We start from the raw sequence: 26,044 nt of genomic DNA on the forward strand, positions 1-26,044 counted from the left end.
TTGAATACTTGAGGGTTGGGGGGGGGGAGCTGACCAAGAGTCAATTTCCTTTCAATTTTTCTTTTGATGGTAAATGAAGCTGAATTATTCCTCTGTCTTGCTGAAAATGTCACTTTTAAACAGGACGTGGAATTCAAAGTTGAGTAAAGGCTCTTGAACTCAGAAGGATGACGTGAGTCAAGCGAGTTCCTGTGTCGACTACTTTCAAAAGAGAATTACATGAAGTTCGTGTACTATGACTAATATCTGTTGCATGGGTTTGGTTTCAAGTTGTTTCCAGTCCATGATATAAATCAGAACCCCTTTTTTTGAGCTGCCTATATTGTCCAGTACCTATTAACAACACTTTAATTATGGGCGAAATGGTAGGGAGGGTCCATAATGGAATCAACACTCTCTCTCTCTCTCTTTCTCTCTCCCCGCAGTTTTAGCCAATTCATGATTTTCCTGTAGCCTTCTAAAAGCAGTAACTAAGGGAGTCTTCACAAAAGGCCGGGTTCTGGGTCCATTCTGACTCTGAAATCCAAACATTGTCTATGAAACAAATGTTGAGAACTTTCTTCTTTGGGAACTCTTTCATTTCCTTGCTTTATCTTGCTTCATTTCCATGATTCTATTACTAAAGATTCTCTTCATCTTCTCTGACCAGGGAGGTAGGGAGGGGAGAGAAAGCAGATGGAATGTTAAAAATATATTTTTTTATCAAACACGTATAAATTGTCTACTGATTTTACTCAAGGAACTGAAAATAAAAGTGTAACAGTACAATTTATAACAGTTTATTAAAACAAACTCAGCAACAAAATTAAGACTTCCTATAATAAGCGAAACAAACAAAGATTTGGCCTTAGTCCTGAAATGAGACTGAATGGGGGAGGCAGAAGTGAGAGCCGCAACTGCATAAGTTCTGGTGAAGGCCTTAGGAGTGGACAAGTGGGAAACCCTGGCCTCTGAGCGGCCTGCTTGGAGGCAGGCTGTGCAGCATGGCCTTTCCCAGTTTGAAGAGACACTTGGCCAACAGACTGAGGCAAAGAAGGAAGGCCCATAGCCAGGGAGACAGACCAGGGACAGACTGCACTTGCTCCCAGTGTGGAAGGGATTATCACTCCCGTATTGGCCTTTTCAGCCACACTAGACGCTGTTCCAGAGCCACCATTCAGAGCGCAATACCATAGTCTTTCGAGACTGAAGGTTGCCAACAACTACTGGGTGACCCAAGATGTGACCTGGTTCAGATGTCATATGTCGCTGGTTTAATTGTGGAGTCATAGTGTGTCATGTTCAGTGCTTGCACCCTGCACATGAGAACAGATAGTTTTCTATTTCTGTTCTCTGTTCAGAACAAACTGGAATTTACCATGACATCCGACCAGACTTCCTTGTAAGCTGTGTGGCCGTTCAGACCTGTGCACCTCTCAGCAACCTGGAGCTTGGTGCTGATGTCATCACCACGTGCTCCAGAACTACACCTACGTAGCCACTGTATGGTTCCGCCCACTCCCCTCAAATTTAGAGGAAATATTGCATCAAACCCTAACAAATCCTGGTTTGCTGTATCCAGCGTTTGCAGATGAGTCAGGGTTTGACATGAAATTCTAAATTGAAAACAGAAATTGAGAGCTTGCTCCCCTCATATACTGGGGAGCATAAAGCCCAAGCCTCATTTAAGTTGTCTGTAACCAGGATTACATTATGGTTCTATGTGATGCCAGAACTAAACCGCTAGATCCAGACAGATGAGCAAGGTACCCCAGAGTAAGCTGTTCCACTTAAGGGTACTTTGTATAGATTATGCTGTTACAGAATAGAAGCACACACTGAATGCTGATGTGTAGCTAAATGTATGATAAAATGGCTCTCTGTATGAGCTCTTCATCTCTTAAAAAAAAGGCCTCCCCCCAGACTTTTCCAACAGATCTTAAATTATGGAGATGCTCGTATTAGCATTTAAACCACTAGTCATCTCCTGGTGTCTTATATGTAAATGTGGTTAAGACAGGGCAACACGACATTGTGGGCACCTACAGTTTCATTTTTACCCACTGCAGAAATGTTTCCTGCATGTTATATGACTACGAATGACAGAAGTGATGTGTCCTTTGTTTCAGGGGGTACTTAAAAATGATTCATGCTTACATGTGCTTGAGAGATATTTTTTTCATGTGCTTGGCATATCCACGTGTCAGCTTATTTATACAAGTGCATTAATCACCTCCAGACTAGTACTATATGTGTTTAAGATTCATGAGTTCACTTAATTGAAGGGATGTAGTTTTGTGTGTTGAGCTATTGGGAAATGTCATGTGTGGATTGAGTAGTGTCTTGTGTGGAAATCCAGTTTTACGTAATTGAGCTATAGCATTCCCAATGAAGTCTCATCTAAACAGTAGAGTGTTAAGACATTCGTGCATTAGGTTAATGCAACATTTTTCCAAATGCAAGGGCATGGTAGAAAAAGGGCATCATAACCACCTTGGGCATTTGCTTTGGCATGGAAAATAACTTTTTTGAATGAATGAATGAATGAATGAATGGGAATTTGTGGTTGGATTACTTCAGGCAAATGGACTGTTTAGTAATGTTTATGTACATGTGGGCAATTTCGTTCTATTTTGGATTGGCCATATTAGCATGCCACTAGACGAGCACTGATGAATAATAATTTTGAAGATGAAAAGTTGCATCTTAAGTAGTTGCAGGAAAAGGGGTTTTTGAGAGGGTAGGTTGAAAAGGAGGCAATGTGTCTTGGCTACCAGTTCATTGGTTGAAATAATTATATGCTGTACATACTATGCATATGATAGGCCAACACAAGACCTCTTGACACCCAAGGCAACATATCTACCCTCCCTTACCCAATGCTTCCTCCTGCTTTTTTCATTGTTACCCATACGGTGTCTGCTGGCCTCTTGGAACATTTTTCAACCATTTTTGTACAGGGCCACACCGCAGAGCTGAGAATAGAACCTGAATGCCCTGTATGTGGGAATGTGCACAAGATCTTCTAGTGTTCACACTACAGGAAGCAGCACTACACGTGCTCCTTCTATTCATACTGCACTCGCACTTCACAAGTGCTCCTTCTGCAGCCTGCTTTGTGCTGCCTGCTCAGATCTACACTTTGCTGCTTTCTGCATACTTTCTACACTTTTTTTTTTAAAAAGGTATTGGACAAAAACATCTGGATTTTGAAATAGTTGGAATATCCAAAATAGTTGGATTTTGGATGTCCAGGTGAGGGATAATCTATCTGTACTCTCCCTGCATTTGCCCTCTCTGTTCTCTTTTGCCAGGGAAGCAGAGAGACTGGGGAGGATGGCGAGAGCAGGCATCTTGCCTGAGGATGGCACAACCTTGAGAGTTCAAGCGGCCATCTGAGGCGTCTGGTCCTATTTCCAGTGGTGTTTTCGTCTGGCAGGTGGAGAGGAGGGGATTGCAGTGGCATGGGGTGAAGTGATGCTGCGAGAAGGACAAGGAGAGAGTGATTTGGGTACAAGCAAGGAGGATGAGCAAAGCTAGAGTCATACGGAGAAGATGCAAATGTTCTAGGCAGGGTATTTGTGGGGGGACAGGAGGGCTGAACTTGTAAGAGATGGGCAAGAGTGCTAGAACCTCCCTTCATGCATAGCTGCCAGGGAAATGTTATGGGTCATTGGTAGGAAAGAACCCAGCCTGTTTTTTGTGACCTTGTAGGAAACCCACTCAATTTAAATATTAGAATGTGTTTTGTAAGGATAAATTGATGTAAACTTAATTTGTAAATAGAAAGACAGATAGCACTCTGAAAAGTGCTCTGTGCATGCTCATGAGCACTCTATTAATATTTCATGTTTTCAAGGCTTGAGTGACTATATTTTCACATTTTGTACATTTTTCGTAAGTTGCTTTGTGGTTTTTGCACAAGTCTTCCACGTTTATCACATGTTCTCTTCTGCGTGCCTTTCTCGCACATCTTTCTCGCATGGTCTTTCACGCTCTCTTCACACGTTTTCTCCTTGCACGTTCTCTTCACGTTTGTCTTCTCACATTTGTCTTCTCACGTTTTTCTTCTCACATTTTTCCTTGCATGTTTTTTCCTTGCATGTTTTCCTCACACGTTCTTCATATGTTCTCTTCACACCTGTTCTTCATGTTTTCTTCATGTTTTTTACGTTTTTCACGTGTCTCACGTTTTCACCTTTCCTTCACATGTTTTTCATACGCTCTGCACATGTTTTTCACATTTTTCCACCTTTCCTTCACACATTTTTCATACACTCTGCACAAAAAAAGTTTTTCATGTTTTCTTCACATGGTTTTTGCCACAGGGTTTTTGCCACATTTATTCACTTTTTTCCACAGTTTTTTTCATGGTTTTTTCACCTTTATTTCACATTATATATATTGAGCATAGCTTCCCAGGTAACAGTTTAACATCCTTCTGGTTTCATTTCACTGTGAAAGGTTTTTCAGTGTTCTTTGGCTATGAATATTGTTTATGTTTTGCAGTCATGCATGTCATTGTTCTAAGCGTATCAGTGTAAGGAAGGCTTGCATAGCAGAGGGAAACCCCTATAAAACTTGAAACAGGAAGCGTAACTGCTGAAGATAGCTGAAAATAGAACGGGCATCCTTGTGCCGCAAATAGCTATTAATGCATTCATTCTCTAGAGTTAAATCATATTTTTGTTTTTGCTTTACTCTCTCTATGCTTTTTGTTAATGTGAAGTGAATTGCCTTTCCTGTAAAAACCTCAAACTTGGAGGGGGGGGGGAAACCCATCCTTTTGTAAATTATATTTTCAACTTTACCCTGCTTCTCTGGTTAATTTATTACTGCAAAGCTGGAATTTAGATATTCTTGTCTTGCAACTTTTGGATTCAGAAAGCACAGTAAAGATCTGTATGTAAAGTACTATATGAAGTGACCTCTTTGATTGCTTCATCTTTTATGTGGTTCTTGTATGTATCAGTGCAAATGCCCACAGTGTATGTATAGCAAACATCATAAAGTGGCAACTGTACTGTATTTGTGAAGCTGTGGAAATGTGCAGTGCACAGGTACTGAGTAGCTGACACCAGGTGGGACTCACTGGCATATACTCCTCACAAGAGCTCACAAACAAACCTTGAAGCTTCACATTTTATAGCATTTACTACTGCAGATGCACTTGCTGCACATAATGTAAACTGGCCTATAGGTTTGCCTGTCGCTTGGCTGCGGTACCTTGAATTGGTGTCTTGAGTCAGTGAAGTGTAGGCAAGCAAGCTGAGATTAAATCTGAATAAGACAGACTCTCTCCTGGTCAGGAGCCCTGCTGATTTGGCAGTCGTGTGTTCATAGTTTGGGACTACAGTGGAGTCGCATTGTACGTGTCTTCAGGGTACACTAATTCAATTATATGTGCTCAGCAAAGAGTTTTAATTGTGTAGGTGAATCCACCATTCGACTCAATGAGCATATGCCTCAGAGGGAGTGTGGAGTTATGAATCTGCTGTTCCCTTAGTCAGTCTCCCGCATGCCTCTTACAGTGTGGTTCTAGTTTTTAAAGATACAGTATGCATTTTCTGTACAACATTGCTGTTACTAGCAATTTTAAGGGATTTTCGAGGGAAATGTTGTGTTTGTGCAATTTTTGCTTTGCGCAAGAGCTTTAGAACCAAACCCCTTGTATGATTCCCCTGTAGTCCGGCACCAGCCTTGCTTTTGGATGCTGAGGTAATGGCTGTGGCCCAGGGTGTTTTTCCAACTTGGCTGGTGAACAAGCTGCACCTCTTTCCACCTTGGTCTGACCCGGCTTTGCTTACTCTTACTTTGGTCACCTCTCATTTGGATTACTGCAACATGCTTTACGTGGGACTAGATTGAAAACTTTTCAGAAGCATCAACTAGTACAAAATGTAGACGTGAACGTTGTATGAGGCACAAGATATTTTGGTGGCACTGGTTAGCATTTTGTTTCCAGGCCTGATTCAAGATGCTGGTTATATTCTTTAAAGCCTAAGGCCCAAATCCCAACAAACTTTCCCACACTGACATAGCTGTGCCAATGGGGCATGTGTAGCATCCTGCAGTTGGTTGGCAGTCATGGAAACTTCATCGGGTATGGGAATGCTTGTTCCCTTACCTTGGAGCTGCATTGCCCTTACCTCAATGCTGGAAAGTTGGTTAGGATTGCACCCTAAGTGACTTAGAACCAAGCTACACGACGGGCCATCTCCCTTCACATGAGTTTGCCCAAGCTCTGAAATCATCTGTGGGAGTCTCTCTTGAATCTCCCACCACCACCTGAAGTGTAGCTTCCAGGGATATGTGAAAGGACTATGGTGGTCCCTTCCCTTTGGAACTCTCTCCCTGAAGAGGATTATTTGTACCCCTCTCTTTTGCTGTTTCAGAGAATGCTGAAGACAAAGTTGCTTTCAGCTGGCTTTCTCCAGTAATATGTATGTGTTTTCAGCTCTCTTGGTAGTTGGTGTTCTGTGTTAGCAATTTTGGTTTGGTGAGTGCTCTTTATTTGACTTTTACCGTATTTGGCTATTTTTGTGAGCCACCTTGTATTATCAAAGAAAGACAAGATGCAACTCTTAAATTATGCGCCAACAGGATTTTCACAAACTATGCATCTCGGGAGCCAGCTGATCCCAGCTTTTGTGTGTGATACACATCTGTGTAGCAGTTGCAATTTACATTTTCAGATGTTTAAAGTATATGTTTAAAGTATATGCCCCTAAAAAGCATAATAAGTAAAGATGCCTTCAGTATTTTTCACAGTGCAAGCTAAATTCCTCACTTGGGTTTAAAGATTGATATCTAGGCCTGATAGCTGGGAATAAAGCAGTGAAAGTAAACTAGGAGTAGAGTAAGCCTTTAAGGGCATATTGGGAATAGCATAAAATCCCTGCATTAAATGTTGATTAGAAATTTGTTCTGAGTCTTAAAGGCAGTTTAAAAGTATTGCTAGGTTAAGATTGCTACATCGTCCTGTGCAAATTGATTTTTTGTAGTGTATTAAGATCACATTGTAGAAGAGGTTTTTCAATAATAAATGAGAACCAATGAAGTAAGTCCCTGCTGATTGGGCAAAGAGACACCATATAAGGCAGTGTCTCTTATATTTAGCTGGGGGAGAGCAGTGATTCCCATTCACTCCGGCATAGTGTTTTTTCAAGGGCTTGTTTGCTGATGTCTCTCTTGCGTCTTTTTTATGATCATGAGTCCTCTAGGACAAGCCATATTTTCATTTATTTTGCTATGTAAACTGCTTTATGAACACTCTTGCTTCAAAGTGGTGAATATTTAATATATGCCATAAATGACGCAGTTTTCTCAGTGTGTCTTGTGACATTGCAATATGGAATGAATGCAGCTAGTTGTTCATGGTGGATATTAAGAACTGGTGTAATTAAGATTTTATGCCATAATAGAAGAGTCGACCCTTGTTTCCCTAGCATTCTCTGCAGGAATCTTGAGGAGGATGGTATTAGATAGAGAAATTATATTTGTGCTTTACCATCCAGTTTCTGAAGCAGAAGGTATAGACACAGTCTGACAACTCAGTGCGGAAAGGCACTTTTGGATGTGTGCTTTCAGGGAGGTTTTATTTTTGAGGGAAGGGAAACCAGTCAGAAATTGCATCATTTGATCACATAAAGAAATGAGAACATTCCTTTTGCAATGCTTGAGCAACAGAGAAATTTCTTTTGTCCCTGTGTTGCTAGGTCAATAGTGGCTCACACTATCCCTTCCTTATCTTTAATGGTGGAATTACACTGATTGCAGGTAGATTTCTTCTCTTCCTTTTGGTTTTTCTTACCCTCTTAATAGAGAGGCATTGTACTTGTGTGATCTTGGGTATAATTTTCAGGTGCGCTGGGCTTTATAACCAAGATTGTGTGAGCTCTGAATTTCATTTCATTTTCCGCTTTTAGTTAAACTGGAGATCTTTAAGACGACATTGCTCAAGGTGGAAAAAAGTACTGTTTGTTTCTTTCAACCTCTTGGGCATTGGTATGACTTTCACCTTCAAAGCCAAATATATCTTGCACTTCGGCATCAGCTTTCTGCTTCATTGTTGGACACCAGCAAGCCTTGCTCTCTTGCTAATGACCTTGCTAATGAGAGCTAGGATAGTGTAGTGGTTTTGAAGTTGGATTTAGGGCTGGGAGATCCAGGTTCAAATCCCTGCTTAACCATGAAGATAAACATTTGTATAGCATTTTTTGAGTAAGACAGTGCCTCACATGTATTCCTTTGATATGAATATGAAGAGCCAGGATGGTGTAACGGTTCGAGAGTTGAACTTAGACCTGGAAGATCTAGGTACAAATTCCCGCTCAGGCATGAAGCTTCCTCAGTGGCCTTGGGCCCTGTCTCTCAGCCCAACCTACCTCACAGGGTTGTTGTGAGGGCAAAAGGAAGGGAGGAACCTGAGCTCCTTGGAGGAAGGGCAGATAAAAATGTGAAAAATAATAATGCTGATACATATGCTCATATCATATAAGGTCCAAATCATTTGAACCGTATATGAAGGTTGGTGATGTAATTCATCTAAGGGAGAAAAGCCTTCTAATCATCACAGCTCTCACCCACATCAGTGACTGCTTTCAGCACTTGCAGTTGATTCAGTTCTGTTTTTAATGTCTCCTCTTTCCAGCGCTCCCACCGGGTACTTGCTATTACCAGTGTCACCATCTACATATAATTTTACATATGAACTAAAAAAAAGAGTGCTGTCTCCGCATTCTCATAATGGCACAATAGGAAGATTCGCAAGAAGATATGGTGGTCATAACCATCTGTTCTTTCTGATAGTCAAAGGAAAGCTGTTCCTGGGTTTTTGACTACCATTTGGCTTTCTTTGCTGCTAGTCATTAATGCTTGGTTCTAAAGCAGGGGTTACATCTTGTCACAAGTTGCAGAAAAATCAGCTTTATGAATGAATGAAATTTAAATGAATGAATAAGTTTTACTTGCATTTTTTTTGTAATCCGCATGATATGATTCAGAAGAAAAGAGAACTATGACAATTACTAAGTTACAATGCTGTTCTTAAACTGAGAAATGATATATAATGGGTGAAAATGTCACGCATTAGCAAATGCTCTGACAAAAAAACAGTTGTTGCGGGGCAGATAAAATCTTGTGGTGGGCTGGATGCGGCCCCTGGGCTATAGTTTGGCAACCCCTGTTTTAAAGGAATAGGTACATTCACAAAGAGAGCTCTGCCCATTTTCTGTCACAACATGCTACAAGGATAAGAGCTCAATATAATCCCTTGTCAGCCAAGATCATGCAGCATCTCTAGTGGAGCACATGCTGCCTGTTATGGGCTGGCGGGGGGGGGGAGAGAAACCAAGGCAACCCACGAGAGGTAAGTAAAAAGCATTTTTACTTACCTTTCCATAGGCCATCTGGTCTCCAACTGGTCCCTTCAGACTTACACCAACTTTTTAGCTGGTGTAGGGAAGTCTGGGGTGGGTCTGGGCTAAGAAGGGCAGAGAAGTTCTTGGCATGTGCTAGTGCCACTGTGATTCTTTCGCCATCAAACCACTCCCAACCAGTAGTGGGGGGGGCGGTACCTAGGGCCGGGCGACATGATGATTTCTGATATTACTGAGTGCACAAAAACTAAAACTTGCTTAAACTGTTGTCTTTAGTGGCTTATTTGATTTTTATCCCAGACTTGTACAGTTTCAGTCTGATGTATGCAATTCAAGTAGATGTATTTTCTGTGCAGGTTCCAGTTGCACATTGTTTAGGATCTTCAGGACATTACAAGAAAAAGTTCTGCGCTGTGTGCAGGAAGCAGTTGGAATCTCCAGCATTTCGCTGCGAAGGTAAGACTGAAACGTAAGAAGTTGTGGTTTTATCAGTGTGGTAATGGCAGCAAATTCAAAGGACAAGAAGCGCCACATTGCATCCTAATTGAGCCTTTTTTGGATTGTGTATCACCTTGGCTAGATTTCCCTTTAACAAAGGTTTTGGAAGCACCCTTCTGCTGAGGTTGGCATATGGCAGCTGGTTGGTCATTCCACTCCACTTGACTGAGTCAGACAACAAGTAAAAGGGGCTCAGGTTTTTACTGGTGTTTGGCTTTTGTTTAAGGCAGAATTCCTCTTATTTTAGGGACCTCTTTTCTTACCAGGGGGAGAGGTTTTCCAAGGTGGGCTCTTTCTGTTTGAGCCTCCTAACATTGGGGGTGGCAGTGGAGACCTAACGAATCCCCGATTACCCCTAGACCAGTGGTTCCCAAACTGGTGGGTCATGACCCACCAGCCCAGGAAGCACTTGTCTCTGGCTCCTTAAGGGACAGAGAGGGGGAAAGGCAGTACCGCAATCCCCCGGATTGTGCCGTTGCCGGGAACAGGGGGATTTCACTTACTTCCCCTTGTGCTAACTTCGGAGGGGGGGGGAGAGTGTGTGGAAAGCCCTGCAAATGCTTTTGCAGGGCCTCCCCCAAGCCTTAGAAAAGTTAAAAATAACTATCGGAAACCAGTTTCATGATTTAAAAATGGAGGTGGTTTCTAAGCACTATTTTTAAGTTTTCTAAGTCTTGGGGGGGGGGGCCTGCAGTGGTGTCTGCAGGGTTTCCCGCACCTCCCCCCAGAGGCCAGCTCGGGGGGGGTAAGTGAAACCCCCCTGTCCCTGGCAGCAGTGTGATTTTTGGGGATCATGTTGCTGCCTTCTCCTCAACCCCACAAAGACTTAGTGCTTCCTGAACTTCCAAGGAGATGTTTGGGAACCACTGCCCTAGACCAACCAGGGTGGTGGTGGTGATGGTGGGAAAAGGTGGGAGGGGTGTTACTAACTGTTGGGCGTTTGGCCTCACCCGTTACATCTTCCCTGCAATCAGCATTTCCTAATTCCTATCTTAACTGCTGCAGATGTAATTTTAAAGACACTTTCTGACATCCCAGGATGATGGAACCGAGGAATTCCACAAGATGGAAGATGGATGAATATTTTAAAGAATAGAAAAGAGTAGACTCACAGGGGAAAAATTTTTTTGTTTTAAAAAACTTAAAGGAAGTTTGTTTGAAAAACTGTATTTTCTTATTCCAAAAGAATAGTGTGATACCAGTATTGGTGAAATGCTATTGCGGGTGCACTGTCATTTGTTGGAGAAGGTTGATTTCAGAAGTCATTTTTCTCCAAATAAAATTCTGCTGTGATTTCGGTCTGTTTGGTGATTTAAAAGCTGTTAAAAGCAGCTTTTAACAGAATCAGGTCCAACTAAGTGACAGTCTCTCTCTCTCTCTCTCTCTCAATGAGAAGTACTTTCTCAGCACCGCTTATTTGGGTTCCTTTAATTCACAGTGCTAGAGACCAAAGTTGGGACTGTGTGCAAGGCATGTTCTCTGAGCTGTATTCCCTGGAAGTCCACTTTTGAACTTGGGTTTAGATTCAATCACCTGTTAGTCTTTCCTTCCCTGTAAAGGTACTGAAATATCTTAAGAGGAAAGCAGGAGACAAGAAATTTAGATATATGCAAGTGTAAAACCAATTCACTTTTGCTCTGCTTACTTTCAGTGTGTGAGCTACATGTACATACAGATTGTGCCCCATTTGCTTGCAGTGACTGTCGTCGGTGCCATGAAGATGGCCATCAAGATCACGTTAGTACTATGCCTTTTGTTTAAAGAGATTATAAACCTTTCTTCTAAAGCTTGAACAAAGTGGATTTTTTGTGTGCTCTTGAAAACCTCTATGCTCAATATTTTCTTTTTGCCTTTCTGTAAGATTCTATATTCTGAATTCAGATACAACTTATGTGAGTAGTTTACATGTTCTGTAGGAATTTTTAAAATCTCATGGAAAATTTTTGAAAATGGGTTTATTTGTGGTCTTTTCAAAATAGGATACATACCATCATCACTGGAGAGAGGGAAATCTTCCTTCAGGTGCACGGTGTAAAGTCTGCAAGAAAACATGTGGCTCTTCAGAAGTGCTCTCGGGCATGAGATGTGAATGGTGTGGTATTACGGTATGTATATTTTCAGTTTTATAACGTGACTTCTGGCCCCCCAAAGATCCTAAAACAACTCATAATAAATAAAAAAATTAAAAAAATATTTCCGTATTTTTAGCCAGGAAACCGTTACAATACATTTTATATTTAAAGAAATAAAACACTGAAGTACATATTATACAGAAATGAGTATAGGCTGGAAAGCCAAAATGCCTTGAGTCTATAAATGGTCACCATATTTAACAAAGAAAAAGTTATGTAAACTACATAGGACATACTTATACAGATATAATCCTGGTGAGACAGTAAGTACATGATGAGAACAGCAAATAAATCACTTTGACATGAACCGACAAAAGAATGCCTTTTTATCTTTAATCTTCAAATATACTTTCTTGTGTTTTTTTTGATGACAGCTTAGTGGGAAGAACTGGCAAAACTTCATGCTTTCTTCATGGTGGTATTTTGAATAAGTTTTTATCTGTATACTCAGGTTTACATTATTCTTTTTGTGTAGCTGTTTAAAATACACGAGCGTACAAAGTTGCCTTGTCCTGTTCTGTTGAGTTTGTTGTTGTCTACTCCTGTGGGCAGCAAATTTCCAAAGTTTTAGGCAGGTTTTCTTTCCTTTGTCTTAGCACCAGAGATTCTTTTAGCTTGAGATGGTAGAGATTGAAACTAGGGGCTTCTGCCTGCAAAACATGTGCACTGCCACTGAGTTATAGGTCATCCCCATAGATATAGGTATTCCTGTCTAAAATGTTTGGTTCTGCAAGGTCAGATTCAGTGCAACAGTAATAGAACCATCTTGTGCTGAAAGTCTAAAGGGGGGAATGTTATCAGCGGATAGACTGAAGGGGAGGAATCATCATTCCCCATCCCTGTTTCCTTCTTACTCTGAAATACACATGGGGGGCATATAATCTAAACTGTGGTTGTTAGTATTTTTGTTTGCTGTAACAAAACAAGAAAATCAAAGCAAAAGGTCTTTGCATTGTAGAAATGAAAGCATCTCAGCTAGTATTTCACCATACTTCAAAAAGCAATGTGTACAAGAGTGTGCTGGCAATCGGTAACAGCCTTCCAGAATTCCTGTAAATTCTATTTGCTATTCATTAAACTTAATTAGTTGAACTCTCTGCTTAGACAGATTTTTTTTTCAAGTTAATGTATCTCTACATGAGGGGTGAAAGGTTGGGTTAGGATAGTTGTACTTGGTCTTTCATAAGAAGCTAGGAAAAAACTTTTTAAATTAATAAAATTTGAGTTAAAAAATAACAAACTAGACTGACATCATGAGGATTACTTCTGTCGTAGTGGTTTAACTTACTTTAGGATCTCCTCTATGGAGAACTCGTGCAAGGAAAGCGCCCTACAGGTAGACCACAGCTACGATACAAGGACATCTGCAAGAGGGATCTGAAGGCCTTAGGAATGGACCTCAACAAGTGGGAAACCCTGGCCTCTGAGCGGCCTGCTTGGAGGCAGGCTGTGCAGCATGGCCTTTCCCAGTTTGAAGAGACACTTGGCCAACAGTCTGAGGCTAAGAGGCAAAGAAGGAAGGCCCATAGCCAGGGAGACAGACCAGGGACAGACTACACTTGCTCCCGGTGTGGAAGGGATTGTCACTCCCGGATTGGCCTTTTCGGCCACACTAGACGCTGTGCCAAAACCACCTTTCAGAGCGCGATACCATAGTCTTTCGAGACTGAAGGTTGCCAATACCTATAAGAGAATTGAAAAGTCTTTAGCTGTGCTGAAATGGCAGTGCCCCCACACCTCAAATTGTGTGTTTAATGAAATTAAATCTACAGTATTTGTTTCTAAATTTTAAATGTCGTCTTTCTCTGTCTTCCTAGTGCAAAAACCCATTTTGTAACATTTTTTTAAAATGAGCGAAATCTTCAAGTTTATGTCTGTGCAACAGATGTAGACGGCATGTTTAAAGAGATGTGATTGCTTCACCTTCTTCCTCCAGCTCCTGGATCCTGGGAATTTAGTTGTAGAGCTGTGAGGAGAATATGGTTCTCTGGCAGTGATTTCTCAGCCATGCTAAAAGAAAAATCTAAAATTTATCAGTTGTCTAGGGCAACTGGTAGTCAAAGCAGCAATCTTAACAGCACACTGGCAATACAGCCAGCACTCAATCATCAGTAACAGTATTTCCAGTGTGTTTTTCTCCAGCAGCTGCGCTGTACAACTGAAGTAACTTAAATGTGGTTAATTAAATAGTGAATTATTTTCACATTCTGCAGCTATTTAAAATATGAGATGAGATGCGGTCTAGTGTTACACTCTATGTGAGAAGCACCTTGTGTGCTCTCCAGTTCTTTCATATCGTCGTGTTTTCACTGTGAAGAGAGACAGAGATACAGAGAATGTGTCCCTCCCTCCCACTGCAAAACATCTGTGCCTCAGTTTGTTCTTGTAGCTTGCATTTATATGTCTACAATTTTTGGGTCTCCGAATGATCAAATTATGCCGCATATTCAACTCATGACAAAAATCGATGTTACTTCATTGTCCTTCATTATCTTCTGTGTACCTTGTGTATCACACCACCGAAATTAGTAACTCAGAAGAAGTTTTGACCAAACTGTGATGCAGTCCGCTGACTGGCTGACAGGGGCTTTGCATGAGCCAGCCCTAAGTGTGGTTTCCTACAGAAAAGGCTGTCTAAAGGAAATAAAAAGTGGAGTGGTAGTTGTGAAAGCAGGTTTGGGCCAGGGAGAAGTTCCAATCATGGCTGCAGGGCTTAAGCTGCCAGTCAGTCTTGGAGGAAAATGCTGGTGAGGTAACTGGACTCCCCTTCTAAGTCCTTTGGCTGTTCAGCTTCCAGGGAAAGAGATGAGACTTTTGGGCAAGGTTTCCTGGGCAACCATCATGTAAGTTTAAACCTATATATGCAGTACTTACATTAGCCATTTTGGCACACCAGTTGCTAGAATGGGGGGGAGGGGAACATAAGAACATAAGAGCCCCACTGGATCAGGCCATAGGCCCATCTAGTCCAGCTTCCTGTATCTCACAGCGGCCCCCCAAATGCCCCAGGGAGCACACCAGATAAGAACCGGAAGATAAGAATCAGATAGGAAGAACCAATGGATGCTCCAGTTTTTAGAAAACTTCCTTGTATGGTTGCTGAAAAGAATTCTTCCTTGCTGTTTAAAAGCTTGCTGCTTTAAAAGCTTGCATTAGTGCGTTAGTGCAGATAGTGGTGCACAGACCTAAGTAACCTAAGAAACAAAGTGAAGATGTGAATGCATGCAAAAAGAAATGGAGAAAAAAATTTAAATTCAACTGAATGTGTTCATTTTGTTTTAAATAGTTGGAAATATATGGGATATGAGGCGTAGGGTGACCGAATGTCATAACCCAAGGCACTCCAAAATGTAGTACATCCAAGAAAAATGTAGTACATGACAGAATAAAAGCTGAAACCACTCATATATTGATTTAATATGGTTAATAATAATAACTATATTACTTATTAAATTTAAAACTATATTGCATATAATTAATTACATATACTTTATTAATTACAAGAAGGCTATGTGCTACCTGCTCACAGGGAAAAGGAGGGTATATAACTTCTTTTCCAGGACACAAGGCTAAAAAAGAGGGCCTGTCCTGGGAAAAGAGGATGTCTGTCACCCTGATCAGGCAGCTCCAGAATTGGTGGCTTCTGTCTCCAAAGAACCTTGCAATATTATAAAGAAATGACAGCTGATGAATTTTGTTTCCCGCCATAAAACTTACTGAACTCTTTGCAGATTGGGCAGCCACATACATAAGCCTTTGATATGTAAAGCATAACTCTGTTTCACCAGATGCCTTGAACTTTATATGAAATATTCAAACTTGTAGCAAAACTGGTATGTCGCAACATGTCTCTTTGGCTTATTTTGGATAGACAGGTTCATATTCACTCATAGGTGACCTGATTTCATGTCTTGACTAGTTAAAGTGATAGTTGATCCATGCTCTGCCTTAATTTTCAATCTACCTGCTTTATTTAATTATATTTCTCTAAACTCGTTTTTCTTCTAGGCAGATGTCTTGGGGCCCAATCCTATCCAACTTTCTAGCACTGATGCAGCTGTTCCAATGGGTATACGCTGCATCCTGTTGTGGGGGCACAGTCAAAGAGGCCTCCTCAATGTAATGGAACATTTCTTTCCTTACCTCATGTTGCATTGTGACTCTATTGGTGCTGGAAAGTTGGCTAGGAGTGGGACCTTAAAATAATTGATATGGACATTAATTCACAGTTGCTGATGTATGTGAAGATTAGCCCTGTATGAGAAGATTCATGCGGATTATTCAGCTTTAGGCCTTTTTTTTTTTTTTTTTTACTAATACTGCTTTTCAGTTAGTAGTTTCTGCATATTTCCCTTAAGAAATAAAAACATTATTATTATTAAGAATGTATTTCAACAATTCTTAGTTGTTATCAAAGTAGTTGTACAACAAAATAAATCAATACAAGGTTTCCTGTCCCCAAAGGTCTCTCAGTCTAAAAATAGATGAAGAAGAGGCACCAGCAACAACCACTGGTAAAGACAGAATGCTGGGGTGAAGATGGACAGTAGCTCCCCCCCGCTAAATACGAGAGGAGACCACTTTAAAAGCTACCTGTTTGCCCAGTTAGAAGGGCGGTGTACTACATCCTTCAGTTGATTGATTCATCACCACTCTTTCCTGAGTTTCACCCCTATAGCAGCAGTAAATAGTACTAATTGATAGGCTGGTGGTTAAGCAAATTGTTTTTTATCTTGGGGTGGGGAGGAGAATTTACTAGAAAATTTAACAGAAGTAGTCATTAAGAATATATTAAATAATCAGGAATGTGCAGAGGTCCTATATGCTCGGGGTCCATTCATTCATTCAATGGAGAGAAGGCCAAATTGCATACAGAAACATGCTCATGGGACAGCTATTATTCATTTCAGTGATCAGGAGGTCATGTCAAGTGTGACCACTGAGCTATTGAGCAGAAACCTCTTAACATTTGGGACAAATATAGTCTCACTGGCTCTTGTCCCAAGAGTTGGAGGTTTTGGACCTGTGAGGATGTAGGATCTCTGCACATCCCTGCTTACATGGCAAACTGGATGTAGACAAATGTGTTTAGTGATATCATGTATTTGTAATTAAGGGAATGCAAAGAAACATGGAAATTTGAAGCGTTCATAAATAGATATGTGATAATAGAATCTGAAAGCTTTGTTTTTGTCATAAGGCTCAGCTTTTCTCTTAATCATTGTGACATGTACATTCTTGTAACTAGCTACAGAAAATGCATGGGGTCAAACAAAAATAGTGTAATTCTCTGGGTGGCCAGTTGCTCTTGTGAATCAACATTGACAGCTCTGAAATATGTGAATGGAAACTTTACAAGAACTTGATGCTGTGTTTTCTATAGGCTCATGCTGCTTGCTATGTGATTGTACCTCCAGAATGTACATTTGGAAGACTAAGAAACATGATTCTGCCTCCAAACTGTGTGCGCTTATTTTCTCGCAACTTCAGTAAAATGCACTGTTTTCGGATATCGGAAAGCTTACAAACAGAAACAGGTAAAGTTTTGAATAGGTAAACTATTTATTTTGCTAGCAATCCTAGTGGCTGAGTTTTCAGTGTTAATGAATACTAATTTGCTTTCTTTGTCAAAGGAACATTGTCATTCTAAAAAGTGACACTCCAAACAGTGTTGAGAGCAAGAGCAGGCAAGACATAGTTCTCAGCCTGGTTTTCTTACATCTGCCATTACATTTCCTTGCTTGTTTAGTTCTGGAAACCTATCTGCAGGCATATGGTCTAGTTGAACAGGGAGAAAATTTTTTCTGGTGTTTGCAAGTCTTTGATTTGGGCTGAATATCTACCTCTGGTTTAGAGGGCCTAAGTTAACTTGCTGAGAATTTAGCAATAATTGCTTTAGAAGATGGTTGTGAAGGGAGAAGCAGGACATCTCTAGTTTGGCATCCAACTTACATCATTCTTTGTTAGTTTATATTGGTATTAAATATCTTTAATAATGATAAAACATTAAAAAGGGAGGAGGAGGGAAAGAGGGAATGTCAATGTCAAAGAATTTGAGAATTTGTCTGTTGTGGGTAATATGTAGGGAATTATTAAAATCAGGTGAGTTTGCCTACAAAAACAAAACATACATGCAAAGTGGCTGCTCCTTGATAAATGGATGGAATTGCAATATTATTAGTTGCTTACTTTCATATACAAGCAACTATAGGAATGGACCACAAGGAAAAGGTAAATTTTAGCATGTATTTATTTGTTTATATCCTGCCTTTCCTCTACCAGTAAAGCAGTGCCCAAGGTGGCTAACATCATTTTAAAAATGCAGTAAAATAAAACTTCAGTACAATGCAAACTGATCATAAATGATAAGCAACATAACTGAATTCCCTTGAAATACATCCCAGAACAATATTACTGAAAGCAAACAGAACACTCCTCCCATAGCTAACAATAGACATTTGGCCCCCAACAGCTGAACAGAATAAAAAGTTTTTAGCCATCACCAGAGCAGTGGCAAGGACTGAGACAGCTTTACATCATGATAAAAAGAGTCCTACAACCTGAGTGCAACCATGGAGAAGCTTCCCTTATGTCCGGCACCAAGGATACTTCTGTCAATAAAACATGCTTGAAGCCTCTCTTGCTTCACCTTTGGAGGTAGGCAAGTTCCTTGGGGAGGCAGTCCTTCAGGTACCCTGGTCCCAAGCCATTTGGGTTTTCAAATCCAGGCTCCTTGATTTGCATCCAGAAATGGACTGACTACCTGCGTAGTTGAAGCAGCCACATGATGTTTTCTCTGTGCCTTGTGTCAGCATATTTGTAGTAGCATTCTGCATTGGTTGAAGTTTCCAAATGATGTCCAAGGGCAGCCCAGGTACAAAACATTACAGTAATCCAAACGTGATGTAACCAGAGTGTGGAGCAACCACAGTTGAACAGTTGGTGCACTAGCCTAAACTGAGCAAAAGCTCTCTGAGTCACAACTGGCAACTGGGCATCCAAGTGCATGAGAACTGCCATCTCAACATCTGTTCCTTCAAGGGTAGTGCAACCCCTTCCAGAATGTACTGGCAATCCCTATTCTGGGTCACAGTCCTTCTAACTGGTGGCACCTCTGTCTTGATGGGATTTCAGTTGGTTCACCCTCATCCAATCTCACTCCAGGTGTCAATTCAGGGTCTCAACAACCTCCCTAGTTCCAGATGGAATGGAGATGTAGAGCTGGTTGTCTTCTATGGACAGGTGGCACCCAATCTTCCCATGACCTTATGATGATTAGAGGTGGTGTAGAGTATTTGTTCCCCATCTGTCTTTTGTCTTTACTCTTAACATTACATGCAATTAAATGCTGTAATAGGAAAAGGCAAATAGTAATGACAGCGTTCAAGTACGACAGTAAATACCTTCTTCGGTGATTGAAATCTGAGAAAACAGAAAAATCTGAGAAAACGGGTCATGCACCATGCACGGGTCAGAATTTGTAAAATGTTTTTCCCTGTATGTCATTTGCTGTACCTATACTGAAAAGACCTTGTAGAGTTGTATTTTACTGCCACCTAGAGTACATTTTGTACAAATCTAAATACCTATGCACACCCTTTCTCTAGAACATATTTTTCTTAAGAGAATTATTGTGTGTCAGCTATTATTAACCATAAAAGCAGGTCTGTGGCTAATTCTTCTTTCAGGCTTATGAGCTTTCAGAGGCATCTGGCTGGCTTCCTTTGGAAACAGAATACTAGACTAGATGGACCTTGCTTTGCCCACCAAGACAGTTCCTGAGTTCTTCCAGTTGTCTTAAATGTGATGCATGTTAAGTTCTGCACAATCTGGTGCCGGTAGTGCTGTTTTGATACAGCCTATTTTTATTACAACTCTTTGCTAGTCCAAAAGAGGATGGTGCTTCAGAGCCATTGGAAAAGGCAGCTTGAGAGGTCTAAATGAAAAGTCAGTGTGAATGTCAGTAGTCATGGCAGTAAACTTGTTCATATTACTAGCAAGAGTTACTTAAGGAAATATGAAGTGTGCACGTGGTTTTTTCAACCTGACTAATGGACCAGCCCTCATGGGCAAGACATCTGCTATTTATAGCTTCTCTTAAGCAATACCTCATTCTAAGGCTTGTGTAGAGATACTGCTGGTTCCATCTTAGCTAAGGTCAAGTGATAGTCTCAATAAATAGTTAAATGGGGAACCCAGGTTAGCATTAATCATGGTTAAGGTCGGTGCCAATATTTTTCTTGAGCTACAGCTAAGGGCAGGGCTTTTCAAGCTAGGGCGTTGTGACGCCCCAGCCTGCAGGCCCTGGCCCCTGCCCCCTTAAGGGGCGGGGGGAGCCTGGAGGCAGGGAGGAGGCAGGATCCTCCTGGGGATCGTGGTGCTCGGGGTCTGCAGGGGCTTGGGTACACGTAGGCGGAGGCGGGGCGCGATTGCTCCGCATCTACTTTCACTGCTGCAGGGAGCCCTGCTGCAGGTTGTGGCAGGCTCCCCGCACCCCTGGGAGGCTGCAGGGGCTTGGGCACGTGCCCCCCTGAGCAGCGCGATCCTGGGGATCACGCCGCTGTCTTCCTCCGCCCCTGCTGCCTCTCCCCTCCCGCCCATGCAAGAACTTAGTGGCTCTCAAAAACTCTCTTTTTGAGAACCACTGGCTAAGGGGATGGGTTGGAAAGTCTATGACTGGCTTCCAGTCTCTTAAGTGCAATCTCTTGCATTTTGGATTTTAATTTATTTTATTTCTCGCGTACTGTTGCTAATTCTTTCATTTGCATTATGTACCTCAGCATAGGGTGAAAACTCATCCTGCTTGATTTACATAGATAACTAAAAGAAGGGGAAACTCATTTTTACACCTTTGCAAGATGGCAATCTCTGTCATTCAGAGACATTCGTCTGTGAGGACTGGGCTTGAAGTGCTGAATTAACTGGGGTTGCTGAGCCTCATAACTTATTGCAGGTTGTTACAGACTTATGCCTAAAGCTACTGTGTAGCAATCCTCCTCCATTAGATATTGAATTTTCTGGTGATTTTTGAAAAGGAGCTGCTGAATACAGTCATTTCATGCAAAATCTTCCTCTGTTGTGATGTTGTGTTATTGCTACTCAAAAGGAAATTGGTGTCTGTGCCCCTGTGTTGCTAGATGTGGAATTTTGCTTTCTTTCATCATATTCCATCGAAGTTTTGTCATAGTGTCCATACTTCAGTGGCCAAGTTACTCAAATGATTGCTTATATGGGCAGGATTTTTAGGGGCACCAATGAAACAGCTTACAGTTGGAGAGCTGCATGTGGTCTGTGAGTTGCACGTCTTTACTGCAAGGGATCATATGGTGTGGCTGTACGTGGACATAAAATGTCTTCTGTTGGCCCTGCTCCCACTCCCTAGATATGGTCTTTCATGTGGCTGCAGTCACATGGCTGTGTTGTAAAGAAGATGGGGTAGGAAGGGCAGATAAAAGCCAGCCATTCTGCCCAGGTTTGTTTCCAGTGCTGTAAAGTCACTATTTTTGATAGGAGTTGCTTGACATGCTACCGAGGAGCAAACCAACCTGTCATTGAGTTATGTCCAAAAGGGAGCAGTAGCCAGTTCTGACACTCTGATAATGCCTATGTCTCCTATCACCTGTTTTTCACATTCAGCTTTGAGCTGTATACCTTAAGAATGTAAAGGGTGAAGATCGTTGGGAGGAAGCAATAATGGGCTCTGTTTCAATTGGCAAGTAGAGAATTGGAAAGAGACTGCTATTCTGCTCTTTCCGACTGGCTATCTCTGGGACAGGCGTCCTGTCCTGTCCTGTTACTGTGGCACAGTTAACATATTGAGGCTTATGATGGCCTCAAAGTCAGCATGAACTTTGTCAAGTTTCTTTAAGCCAAGAAACACACAAGCTTCTCTATAATTCAAGATAGCTATTTGGCTTGCTTTCCACCCTCCCACCAATAAATCCTTTTTCTTAGTTAAAAATCTTCCTGTTTAGGAGGAGGAATATGTAAGTACTATTTGGCACTTGTGATTTTGTCTGAATTGGTTTTGGCCAGAAGAATGATTTTATTGAGCTTTAAAGCTGACTCTCTGAAGGCTAGCAATGTTGAGTGCTTCTAATCTTTACTCTCATTAGCTTTCAAGAAAGATTTCATTATGTGCAGGTCTAGCTCATGCTGCGCTTTGTCTTCAGTTTGAAGCAGGACCAGCCCAGCCATGAGGCTGACTGAAGCAGCCACTTTGAGCGGCAAGTGGGAGGGGCAGAAAACTTACACGGGGTGCACTGCCACCAATGTTGGCCTGCTCCCCTGTCAGGCTCACTGCCCACCCAGCAGCTTCAATTGATTGAGAGTGAGAAGAGAATACAGGCAGCAGCCAAGCACCTGTTCCTCTCCCCCCCCCCCCCCCCTGCAAGCAATCAATGTGTGGGATTGCAAGAGGAAGCAGCTGGGCAATCCTGTTCTGAACACACACTTGGTTTTACCTCCTTCTTTTCTGCCCAGGAAGAAGGCTGGGGGGGGGGCAAATAGGAGTAGGTGAAGTCCCAGCATTATGTTTCTTTCCTCTTACCTTGAAGCCCTCCATCCATTGTTGCTTCCTTCCACTTATTCTCTTCTTGACCTTGTTGAAACAAATAGGATGATTGGAATATACCTGCTTTGTGACTGCTTTCCTCACCATCACTGGTGGTGGTGCACACGATGCTGATGTGTGTGCAGGGCTGTTCTGGTTTTTCAACACATTCAAGCTAGCAGGGGCGGTGGATCTGCACCAATTTTAGAACTATAAATAATCTTTAGAACATTTTATATACTGCTTTTTTAACAACAGCAAGAAAAGGTTTTCAAATGGGTTTGTGTGGCAAAAGGGAGTGAGAAAATGGTTCTCAGTCCCAAAAGGGCACATAATGTTTTCTGATTTTAAGAAGGCACAAGGGAGACGGCAGCAACAGCCTTTGGGGAAGATGCTCTGCAGGGATGAATGATGCCACCCTGGCATCAGGCAGTGAAAAAAACTTCTCTAAAATGGTTTTTGGGTTAAGTTTGGTTCTCTGCTTCTCTGAGTTAATCTGTAACTCAGTTTCCTCTTGTAGGAGTCATCAAAGTTTGTTTTGCTTCAGTTGTTTAACCTGGGGATTTAAAAACTTGTACCTCTGGTGCGATGCCCAGTGTTTCCCCATACCAACATGTATTGCTATCTGTGCTTTAAAAAAAAAAAAAAAAGAATTTCAAGTGTCATGCAATTTTACCTCCCATAAAATATGGAATGCATTACTGCTAAGTTGAGCACTGTGAGGAACAGTGCTTTGGGAGACATAACTAATGAAAAGGCAGGACTCTGATGGTGAATGACCCTACGCTTCCCAGAATGCATAACTCCCAGAATGCATGGCTCCCATTTCCTACAATGGCTGGTGATTATGCCAGGATACGGAGTGTATAGCAAACTGGTACTAGAGCAGCGTCTTGGGAGGGATTGCTTTCCTTGAAAAAGCTTCTCAACAGATGCTAAGTGGGCTAAGAAGCAACCTATCCAGTAAGAAGAAATTTCCCTATATTTAGCAGGGAGAGAACATAGCAAACATCTTTCCTATGGCTATTTGTTAGTGTCTCCTTTTATCTTTTCTGTATTATTAAAAGATTATGAACCCTTGAGAACAGAGAAATGTCTTTTTCATTTATTTTGCTATACAGGTTGAGCCTCATTATTCATGAGGGTTCCATTCAAAGCACTCATGGATGGCAAAAAACGCACTTTAGCAAATCAATTGAAAAAACAAAGTTTCTTTACTCCAGTGATTGAAAAACAGTCTTGTTGACCTTTTGATGTAGGATAAGAGTCATTAAGAAGACAATCCATCAATCAGTCCTCCTCCAAATGCTTCACTCAGCCACTCCCTTCACCAGTGCAAAGTGATCACCTTTCTTTCACTGCTCAGGGGGAAGGGAGGGGTTGCCTGGAGAGAGAAGGTTTGATGGATTGTCAGCCAGCTTCTCTCTCTCTCTCATATTAAGGAGGCTGTTGTTAAACGACTGTTCAGTTTTTAAAACTGATTTTAAAGGGGCGCATTTTCCCCTTCTCCAGGGATCAGCACATTCCTTCTCATTTGCAGTGGCCATTTGTGCTGAGTCAAATCCGTGTATAAAAAATCCATGTATAAATAGGCTGGACCTGTATAAATCGCTTTGTTAAATCTTTTGCACAAAAGTGCTATATAAATATTTATATTAATAAAAATTCAGAAAAGGTGGACATTGCAAATACAATGGTTGCAAACCATGTTTCAGTATAAGCTCTGAGAGGGAAAATCTAACATCATTGTTTTGTTTCCCATCATTCTGTTTAGGCTTGTTTTCAATACAACAGTTATTTAAAACGGCCACCTTTTTGTGCAGTACACATTTAAAAGAGCTTGAACTTTTCTGTCTGCAGATGATGACGATGATGTTGATAGTTCAACACAAGTATCCCAGAAAGAATCCCAGGTTTCAACAGACTCAAGTAAGTAGGTTTTTTTTTTAATTAAGCAGGAAGCGGTTTGCTCAGAGAGGTGTGTCCAGGGTGAACATAAATGGCTTTTCATGATCATTGGAAAGTCTGCTTCTTTAACTCCTACTACCGCATTGCTCTACAGCAGTGGTTCCCATACTGGTGGATCTTGACCCACTAGCCAGGGAAGCACTCTGCTCTGGCCCCTTCAAGGGTAGGGGCAGGGGGATGGCAGCAACGCAGTCCTCAGAATTGCACTGCTGCCAGTGATGATGGGGGGGGGGGATGTTTTGACCTTCCTTCTGCTGCACCAGCCTCTGGGAGGCGTGGGGTGCCCCGCTGAGCCCTCTGCAGCCCCAAGCCTCTGTGAAAAAGAATTGTAGAAAATGTGATTGGAAAACACTTCCAGTTTTGCAAAAATAAACCAGAAGTGGTTGGGGAGGGCTCCGCAGGCCTCCCTGCACTCCCTGGAGGTCGGAGCTCAGAAGTCACGTAACCCTCCAATCAGCCCCAGCAGCAGTGTGATCCTGGGGATAGCATTGCTGCCATCCCCCCACTCCTGAAAAGACTTAAGTGGTTCCCTCCTCTTGAGGAGGACTTTGGGAACAACTGCTCTATCGGGAAGAGCCTGGACTATGTCTTTCAACTGCCACTCCCACCATCATAATCCTACTTATGTTTTACCATTGTGTGGATTTTAATAGAGTATTCGTGTGTCTGAAGGGTCAAATCTTGTTGTGTCTGTTTCTCTTTTCAATCCAGAAAAATCCCCACGGTAGCTTAATAATAATAATAAATCGATGTGGCTGCAGTTCCATCTGACACATGTCATTGTTCTGAAGTAGCGTATTCCCCTTAGGACCATAGGTCTTTTTTGGTTATCTCAGGGCAGAGTGAGGAAACATCTGCACGTCCTGAACCATCTCCTGTTGTTTAGAGCAGTGATTCTCACACATTTAGTACCGGGACCCACTTTTTATCTGTCAGAATCTGTCAGGACCCACTGGAAGTGATGTCATGACTGGAAGTCCATCATCAAGCAGGAAAATTTTTTAACAATCCTAGGCTCCAATCTTTCCCACACTTACCCAGGAGTATCATTGTTCCATCATTGATATCCCATTAGTATCATTGTTAAAATAATATACTTAGCACCTTGTTAAAAGTACAGGTCTGTAACATTTTCCCCAAATGCAGTTAAATACTATGGTAGCATGAAGTCTAATATATTAAAAATAAAATATTGAAATAAATGGGGACCCACCTGAAATTGGCTCGTAACCCACCTAGTGGGTCCCGACCCACAGTTTGAGAAACACTAGTCTAGAGGGTGCATTCCCTTGCTAGGTGCTCCCTAGTCCTCCCCCCCCCCCCGACTACAATTTTATTTATTATCCCATGGCAGAGAGGTAGGAGCCAGGTGAGGGGGCTGGGTGATGGCAGGTGGCTCTCCTATTGTTGCATTCCCTATCTGGTTTTCCCTAGAACTGTAGGTATTTCTACCTTCTAAGGCCAGAAAGCGACAAATTGGATGCAACAGCTGAATTTTAGGTTAGCTGTTAGGTGATCACATTTAACTCTCTTGT

At 41.7% G+C, this 26,044-nt stretch overlaps 1 protein-coding gene across 1 annotated transcript in view; it reads left to right on the forward strand.

Annotated features, from left to right (window-relative positions):
- Nucleotides 1-26,044, forward strand: part of DGKQ (diacylglycerol kinase theta) — an 84,236-nt gene that overhangs the window by 24,189 nt on the left and 34,003 nt on the right. Inside the window, exons 3-7 of the mRNA XM_066616635.1 lie at nucleotides 9,716-9,815; nucleotides 11,509-11,594; nucleotides 11,837-11,962; nucleotides 17,373-17,526; nucleotides 24,402-24,470. Coding sequence (XP_066472732.1) covers nucleotides 9,716-9,815; nucleotides 11,509-11,594; nucleotides 11,837-11,962; nucleotides 17,373-17,526; nucleotides 24,402-24,470 — 535 coding nt within the window. The remainder of the gene's footprint in view (nucleotides 1-9,715; nucleotides 9,816-11,508; nucleotides 11,595-11,836; nucleotides 11,963-17,372; nucleotides 17,527-24,401; nucleotides 24,471-26,044) is intronic.

The sequence above is a fragment of the Tiliqua scincoides genome, chromosome 2 (assembly GCF_035046505.1).
Source record: "Tiliqua scincoides isolate rTilSci1 chromosome 2, rTilSci1.hap2, whole genome shotgun sequence".
Taxonomy (NCBI): Eukaryota; Metazoa; Chordata; class Lepidosauria; order Squamata; family Scincidae; genus Tiliqua; species Tiliqua scincoides.